General features: G+C 47.9%; 1 protein-coding gene across 1 annotated transcript in view; it reads right to left on the bottom strand.

Annotated features, from left to right (window-relative positions):
- LOC138157580 (SCO-spondin-like) overlaps positions 1-8,538 on the bottom strand; it is a 98,229-nt gene that overhangs the window by 15,048 nt on the left and 74,643 nt on the right. Inside the window, exons 82-89 of the mRNA XM_069083210.1 lie at positions 8,192-8,359; positions 5,743-5,874; positions 5,364-5,610; positions 3,534-3,686; positions 3,279-3,325; positions 2,623-2,967; positions 1,812-1,979; positions 325-455 (exon numbers count right to left, since the gene is read on the bottom strand). Of these exons, the coding sequence (XP_068939311.1) occupies positions 325-455; positions 1,812-1,979; positions 2,623-2,967; positions 3,279-3,325; positions 3,534-3,686; positions 5,364-5,610; positions 5,743-5,874; positions 8,192-8,359 (1,391 nt within the window). The remainder of the gene's footprint in view (positions 1-324; positions 456-1,811; positions 1,980-2,622; positions 2,968-3,278; positions 3,326-3,533; positions 3,687-5,363; positions 5,611-5,742; positions 5,875-8,191; positions 8,360-8,538) is intronic.

Below are 8,538 nucleotides of genomic sequence, written 5' to 3'. Positions count from 1 at the left end.
GGGACAGAGACATAGACATAGACATAGACACAGACATACATAGATGTGGACAGATGTAGATATAGACATAGATAAAGATCATTTGAGCATCACATCAGCCTTGGGAGGTAGATGCTATTATTATCCCCCTTTTACAGATGAGGAAACTAAGGCCCAGAGAGGTTGGGTGACTTGCTCAAGTTCACACAAACAGTAAGTAAGGCAAGATTTGAACTCAGGTCTTCCTGATTCCAAGTCCAGCAAGTGCTTTCCTCACAATAGCCTTAAGATGTGCCCTCTCTCCCTCCCCAGAATGTGCCCTCCTGCTACCTTTCTTCCCCTCACCTTGGGGCAGTAGCAGCCAGGCTGACAGGGAGCTAGGTCTTGGCAAAGACCAGCATGCTGATGGGTGGCACAGAGCCCAGCACAAGGGGAGCCACAGGCCTTGAACTCGAAAGGTGGCTCACAGCTCTCCTCTGGGGAGAGGAGAAGTTAGAGAAACAGAGTCTTCTGGTGGGGAGACCCCAGGAGAGTCCCCTCCTCCCCCCTGCCCAAAGCATCACCCAAGAGCACATCCTGATTGATAGTGTCTAACCCAAAGGAGGGATTCCTTTTTTGTATTAAGTAAAGATCAAGGAGGAAACCTTGGAGGTGGGAGAATGAGAAACTTGGGATGCCCTGCTCTAGGCACTGGAAAGAGGGAGGTGCTACCCAGTATGGTTGAGATAGTTCTTGAAGTCAAGGCACTGACAATTCCATAGGAGGAATGTGATTGATCCACCAGTTCCACAGTATGGAAGGGTCCCACCCCAACACCAATATAAACCCACTATATCAGGGAAGAATTTAAGGGAGTAAATGATGCTTTAGGACTGTGCTGTGATAAATCAGGGAGAGCTGCATGAAAGAGGAGGCAGGAAGAGAAAGAAAAGGAGATAAAGAAGAATGTGGAAGGATAGGAGTAGAATAACCTGACAGGTGGGAGAGTAAGAATATTTCAGTTTGACTGAAGTCTAGAGATGGGAGAAAACTTGACAGAGACAGGAGAGAGAGAACTTTGGAACTTTGTTGAGATTTTTTTTGGAGGGGGGAAGTCAGGGCAATTGGGGTTAAGTGACTTGCCCAAGGTCACACAGCTAGTTAAGTGTCAAGTGTCTGAGGCCAGATTTGAATTCAAGTTCTCCTGACTCCAGGGCTTGTGCTCTATTCACTGCACCACCGAGCTGTCCAAAAGAGCCATAGAACTTTGGAACTTTGCCTGGCTATAGCAGAGACTACAAGTAGGAAAACAACCATAGTAAGGAATGAGCTTTGGGTGGGAAATAATAATAACTCCCACTTATAAAGGCTTTAAGATTTATATAGGATTTAAGATACATGCTCTTCTCACAGGGGTAATACAAATGATATTGTTCCCATTCCTCAACTGAGGAAACCAAGGTTGAGAGCGGTTAAGACACTTGGCCCAGGGTCGAAATCTAGTAGGTATTAGAGCCAGGATTTGAACCTGGGTCTTCTGGTTCCAAGGATCCTTTCCATTATACCACAGTTACCTTTCCATACAACACTGACCATGACTAAGGGCAAAGAGTAATCACTCTTGGCATAGTAACAGCCAGGCAGGATGGAGCAGAGGGTCAAGAGGGCTGTCAGGGAGGCCAAGGATAGCTGCTGAAGGTTCTGGACAGAAATGGGATTTTTCCCCTGGGAAAAAAGGAGCCTTGCTAGGGCAGTGGTGGTAGCAGGGAGCAGCACAGAAGGCAACCTACTCTCCCCAGTCCCTGGATCCTTCCTCCCTTCACACTCAATGTGCCCCAGCAGCCATTTCTCACCAGAACAATTTCTGGGGTGGCAGGGCCGGAAGTGGCCGTCTAGGCGGGTGCAGGGGGTCTCCTGACTAGTCCCCCTGGAGCCTGGGCCCTGGTGTCTGTATCGCTGCTGGACAAGCACCTGGCACGAGCAGACTGTCCAGCTGCTCCAGCTGGTCCACATACACTCCTCTGTAAGAGAGAGAGTGAAACCAGGGGTCAGTCAGACACTTCTTGCAGTGACCTCTTACATGACCTTCCAATCTTTGCTCCCCTGCCCAATTACAGCAAGAAAGGAGGAAGTGGTAAGAAAGTACAGGATATACAAGGGGAGCTTGGGCCATTTCTGGCAGGGTTCCTCCCCATGCTTCACAGCTGTACAATCTTTCTACTATATCCCACTATGGAGCAGAAAAGGAGTCTCTAGGGTGCAAAGATAGAGAAGAAAGAAAAGAATATCATAAAACTGAAATAATAAAAGTTAGAAAGTTCACAGTTTTTGCTTTTAAAAAAAAAAACGACACCCAAATAGAAATCTCTTTTTCCTGAAATTTTCTATCCACCCTCCTCTCCTCCCTCTCCCTCCCCAGTCTTTAACACTAGAAAGAAAGGAAATTAAACAGTCATAATGATCATTATTCCACAGCCAGAAGGGATCTCAGAAATCATTTCATCCAGCCCCCTCATTTTACAGATAAGGAAACTGAGGCCCAGAGAGATTTAGGAACACCTAAATTCATATAAGTAGTAAATCATAACTAGAATTTGAGCCCTGGTTCTCTGACCCTAAATTCAATCTTCTTTCCACTATGCCACATTGCTTTTGTATCCTCACCTGGGCAAGGCCCAGGATAACAGGCACGGGTGTCCAGGTGGTGTGCAGTGCCATTGCAGGAAGGACCAATGCCATTTGGGGAGCAGGGACAGGAGCCAGATCTGGAGGCGAGGCCAGGGCCACAGCTTCGAGAGCAAGGTCCCCATGGCTCCCAGGAGCAGGACACAGGTAGCACTGGGCAAAGTTGCTGCTCACAAGGCTGAGTTTGGGTATCTGGGCCTGGGCAGGGCAGCCCCCCATGTTGTGAGGGTGGGGCAATGCAGGCTCTGGTTCGAACCTGGTTTGCACCCCCACAAGAAACTGGACAATCTGACCAGGGGGACCACGGTGTCCAAGCCCCAGGCACTGTGAACACAGAGGTCAGAGGTTAAAGAAGCCAGGACAATGGGGGTAATACTCAAACGGATTGCCACCCTCAGGATATAGGAGCTGAAGTGGACTCCAAGAGGTTTCTGGGAATGGGTATGAGTAGAATCTCAGCCTCCCTGGGCCTTAAGGGCCAGATGGAAAAATGAACAGCCATGAGGACAGACTGTGAGGCCAGCTATACTAGGAGAAAAGGAACAGACCTGGGCAGGCTGTAGGTGTGGTAGCAACAGAGGGGGAAACAGAAAAGGGCAAAGGTGAGAGCTAGGTGGGAATTAGGGATATTGCACCTGAACAGTTGACGTCCTGGCAAATAATGCCCTCTGGGGTGCAGGAGCTGGAGGGAGGAGGTAGAGGACTAAGTCCCTGGAAAGCTCATCTGTAACAGAGCTTCACAGGACCCAACTCTTTTCCTCAACCATTTCTCCCAGCTCGGTGCTTCCCTTACTCTGTAATGCTGTCATTGCCAGGCCCCTGCCCAATGTGCCAACCACACATCCACCCCCATCTAGGGCAGCTGAGCCCTCTGCTGCCTCTGGACTCACCATTGCTGACATTCTCCTTGTAGCCAACTGTCCCCAAGGGCCTTGAGATAGCTGCCATGTGGGCACAAAGGTGGGCACAGGGGCTGGGGGCAGGGCTTACTCTGTGACTGCTCCTCTCGGCACTCAGGGGCCCATGAACCTGATGTGGATGACCTGGGTGGGGTTGAAGGGAAAAGCAGAGACAGGAAGATGGGACCCCAGGGACTCTTTTCCAGCACTTCTGAGAGGACTTGCAGATGAAGGCACAGGATGGTGCAAAGACAGGAGGCAAGGAGCTAAGGTTTGGGGAGGCCAGTGAGAGGTCAGGAAAGTTAGGCTAGGACTGGCAGGCATAGAAGGGAAAGACGATATTCTGGGGAGGGTAAAGTGAGAAAAGAGAAGAGAAAGAGGGAGAGGGGGAAGAAGAAGAGGATAAGGAGGAAGGGAGGAGGAAGAGGAAGGGGCCAAAGAAACCTTTAAAAATTCTCAGAGGAAAATAGGTGTTCAGGAATGAGACACAGACAAGTAGGGCAATATTGGCACTCCACACTGAATTTAATCTATATTTTTAGAAAAATCAACAGTATATAATGGATTCATAATTTCATATACAATCCCCATTTGGGGGTCCTCTTTGCATAGGGAAATGTTTGTGTTTGTTGATGATTTTCTAGTTTCAGTATCAAAAATTTTTTTAAAGAAAGGGAAACATCATAAGGGGATGATAGATAATTCAGGGAAGGAAATGTGATTGAGTAGGGGAAGGAGAGGACAGAGTTCAAGTTGAAAGAAACAGCATCCTAGAGAGAAGAGGACACTGAGGGAAGAAAAGTGAGGAGAGAGAAAATGAGAGGGACAAGAGAGTGAGCACAGGATTGGAACGGGAGGGAACCTTGGAGAACTAGATAGTCTACTGTCCTCAAAGGATGCTCTGAAAGTTCAGTTTCAATAAGTGTGACTGGGATATTTCAGATGTTATGTTATTGCATATTTTTAAAAACCTATAAATAATCCTGTTTAGTATACATTTTACTTACCCTGCATACAAAGTCCAATAAGCATATTATTCTCGAAATAAACAAAATGTCCCCATTACCTCTATACACTAACCTTAATAACACCTGAGACCCTGAACTTTTAAAGTAGTCAACAAGAATAGCTGCCATCTTTGAAGGGAAGCTATGCATGTTCGATTATCCTGACTCTCTTGTAGCGCTGTCAGCTTTAGAGTGATGGAGTAAGGAAGACCTGAGTTCAAATTTGCCCTCAGATACTTACTAACTGTGTGACCCTTGAAAAGTCATTTCACCACCATCAGCCTAGGTTCCCTCATCTATAAAATGGGAATAATAATAGTACCCAAACCTCCCCCCAGGATTATTGTGAGGATCAAATTATATAATACCTATAGATCACTTTGCACATCATAAAGTGCTACATAAACGCTATCTGGTATCATTGCTATTATGTGAGCCAAAAAAAAAAGTTTGCACATTTTTTCTGATCCTGTCTGAGCCTTTCATTTTATAGATGAGAAAGGTGAGGCCCAGAAAAGTCATGGTTTGCCCCAGGTCACATAAGTAGCAAGTAGCATACCCAGAATCTGAGTCTGGTCTACTGGGGGAGAGGCAGGCAACTGGCAAAGAGAAACATGAGAGGAGAAAGATATTAAAGGAGAGATATCAGGGAAGCAGAGATGTCAGGAGGAGATTGAGACGTCATGGGGACAGAGGAAGAGAAGCGTTAGGGGAGATGGAGCTCTGGTCAAGTAAATACAAGGAAAGGGTGGAAGGGATCCAGAGGACTGAACAGGGAGAGTGCCCGCCAAGTGGCGTGGACCTGGCCCCTCACCGAAAGCGGGTTTGCTGCCCTCCTGGGCCACAGGAATGACTGCACGCTGACCAAGCTGACCAGCGGCTCCAGGCACAGTAGGCAGGTGGTGGACATAGCTGAGAACTGCAGGACAGCTGCCCTGCCTGGCACGTGCAGTTATTGCAGTCATCCTGGTGCTGGCTCCCCGGTGCCCAGCTGTACCCATGAGCATCAGTGCACTCACAATGCCCAACTGGCACACACCCCCCATCTTGCTCCAGGAACCCTGGAGGAGAGAGGGGAGTAGACAGAGTGCTTCCCACCTGTTGAACAGTGGGAAACCAGCACTGGACAGAGGGAACAGGATCTGCCAATCCCCCCACCCCACCCTGCGTGTAGGCATCTCATGGGCACATACCCTTCAGGCAGCGGCAGCCTGGTGTGCAAGCCTGGCCATCCTGACACACAATGCCTTCCTGGAGGTCTGAACAGCGGCGTGGGCATCGATTGGCACAGTCTGTGACCTTCATGCCTGGAGGGCAGCCTTTCTCTAAAGATAGGACAGACAGAGTAAGGGGGAGGGTCTGAGCCCATGTTGAAGCTATCTCCCTCCCCCCTCCCCAGCACATTTCTAATGCCCACCATGAGGACACCTGAGGAGATTTGTAGGGGCATAGGGCAATCTCATCTCTCCACTCCACTCCCTGCCCCATCCCAAGACTGTGAGCTTCTTGAGGGTAAGGATCCTGTCTAACATTTCTGTGTATTCCCTCTAATGCCTAGCATAGGGCTGAGCATAATATAGATTCTCAATTTAATTTGTTTGATTGATCAACAGATGAATCAAATGCCATTGCTATAATACCTGAAGTTTCCCCAACTGGCTCCCTATGACAACCATAGTGTAAGAGAAAGAGCACTGGGGGCCAGGAGGCCTGGGTCCTGGTCCCTGATCCCCTTCAATTCTCCCTGTAGCCACCCTATTTCATGTCCTCATCTCGTCTTGTTTAGAATATTACAATGGCTTTCCAGCTTGGCCTCACACTATCCTCCTTCCCATTCACATGCTCTTGTCTATGTCCCACTTCCAGTTCTGCCCTCTTCCATCTCAATGCCTTCACTTAGGCTCTCCCCCATACCTGGAATGAGCCCCTCCCCAATACCCATTTCCATCAGTTCCAAGTCCCTCCCATCCTTTAAGGCCACACCTCCTCCATGAAGCCTTTCCTGATCTTCCCCTTCTGCCTCCCGTTCTTGAGGGGCAGGTAAGTGACAGTGAAGACTATGTGCTAAGTCTGGCTTCAGGAAGACCTTCCTCATATACTTATTAGCTGTAGTACCCTGGGCAAGTCACTTATCCTCTCTCAGCCTCAGTTTCCTTATCTGCAAAGGACTCCTCCTTTGCTAGACTCATTGGTTTCTAAAGTCCCTTTCAGATCTACATCTGTGACCCTATGATGGGGCACTTTGCTAGCTTGCTTCTTGATAGGTAACTCAATTTCCCTTGTGTCAAAGTAATTTGTGTACATGCCCTTTACCTTCTAAGACTAAAGGAACAAGGAGTAGGCCTATAATTTCAGTATTACAGGGAATGCCTTCTACTAATACAAGCTGGCCCCTCCTCCACACAACTTAGAGTCTTAGACTACTGCCTAGACCAGTGGTGTCAAACTCAAAGAGAAATAGATCCCTGCTGCATATTGTCTTAGAAAACCACAAATTAACACCATTTATGTTGTGCTGCATTTTGATTTACTTTGTCAAATATTTCCCAATTACATTTTAATCTGGCTCAGGGCAGCTGGCTGCACATTTGATATCCCTTGCCTTGACAACCAAGGAGTTAGATGGACTTGCCCAGGGTCACATCACCCACAGGGACTATAGACTTGAACTTGGGTCTTCCTGGTTTCAGGACCAGATCCCTGTCCACTGTATCTAACACTGCCTCTTCCTGGAGTGTAAACGCCTTGAATATAGAGGTCCTTATCAAATCTAACTCTGTTCCAAAGGAAAGCCCAGCAGCATCTGGGTACAGCTCTATTTACATTCAATAAAAACCCACTTTCAGTTTGTATTGTGAGGAGGAAGACTTTTGCAGGGTTTACAACTTTTCCTTTAGTGATCGTTTGACCACCTTTGTCTCCCTTTCTTGTGCTTGCTTCAAAGTAAGATTAGGTGAGAAGCTTTGTCTTCCCCTCCAGTTTTGTTGGGGAAGAAAGAAAAAAATCTTGTATTTGAAGCAACAGGTACTGGCGGCAGAAAGGCCAGGGAAGAAAATCAAAGATGGAGGATCCAAGTTAGGACAGAAAAGCATCCCCAGGCGCTCATACTGGGAGACTCCCCGTGCCCTGGGACCTCTCCCGTCTATTTCCTCATCTGCCCAAGGAAGGTCATAATCCCAGCCTAGCACCCTCCCTCGCTGGAGTTGTCTCAGGTCTCAAACAAGCTGACAAACGGGAAAACTCTTGGCAAAGTAGAGATCTTTATATAAAAGAATTCTTAGTAATGCTGACATCATGCTGATAATTTATCTTATTTTAAATAGGATCCATGACTCTGTTGATATTGGGAACTCCTGGTGGGGAAACTTCCTCTGCCAATACAGAGAGGGAACTTCGGGAGCTTCCTGGGACACTGAGGCATTAAATGACTTGCCCAGGGTCACATGAGTGTGACTCCAAGGTATCACTCGAACTCAGGTCATCTTGACTTTAAGCCAGCTTTCCACATCCGCTGTGCCACACTGCCTACCCAGAATCCAATTATTGTTCATAATGATGATAACTGACAACTAGACAGCACTTTGATGGTGTCAAAAGTGCTTCAGAGTCACTATCTTATTTGGGTGGCTGTTGTTACCTTACCGCAAGGTTCAGGGTTACAAAGTCGGACGCGATGCTGCTCCCCAGAACAGGGGGCACCCCCATTCTTGGGTGGGGGGCGGGTGCAGCTCCGGCTCTTCAGTGAGCGACCTCCTCCACAGCTCCGATCACACCAGGACCAGGGGCTCCAATGGGACCAGCCTCCAGCCACTGTAAGAGGAAATGAAAGAGATCAGCTTCCACATGGTCATGGGGTCATAATCACCCTCCAACATCTCCTGCTTGCCAAAAATTTCATTAGGTGGTACCTTGTTCTAGATAAGAAACTACAGGGCACCATGAAAGCCAGCAGGTGTCCTGGGGCAATGGAAGTGATGTTAGGTGTGTAA

The sequence above is a fragment of the Petaurus breviceps genome, unplaced genomic scaffold (assembly GCF_028583685.1).
Source record: "Petaurus breviceps papuanus isolate PSGF00001 unplaced genomic scaffold, PetGlider_PUasm1.0 115, whole genome shotgun sequence".
Lineage (NCBI taxonomy): Eukaryota > Metazoa > Chordata > Mammalia > Diprotodontia > Petauridae > Petaurus > Petaurus breviceps.
The sequence above is the reverse complement of the archived record's forward strand: the minus strand, read 5'-3'. Positions and strand labels throughout refer to the sequence as shown.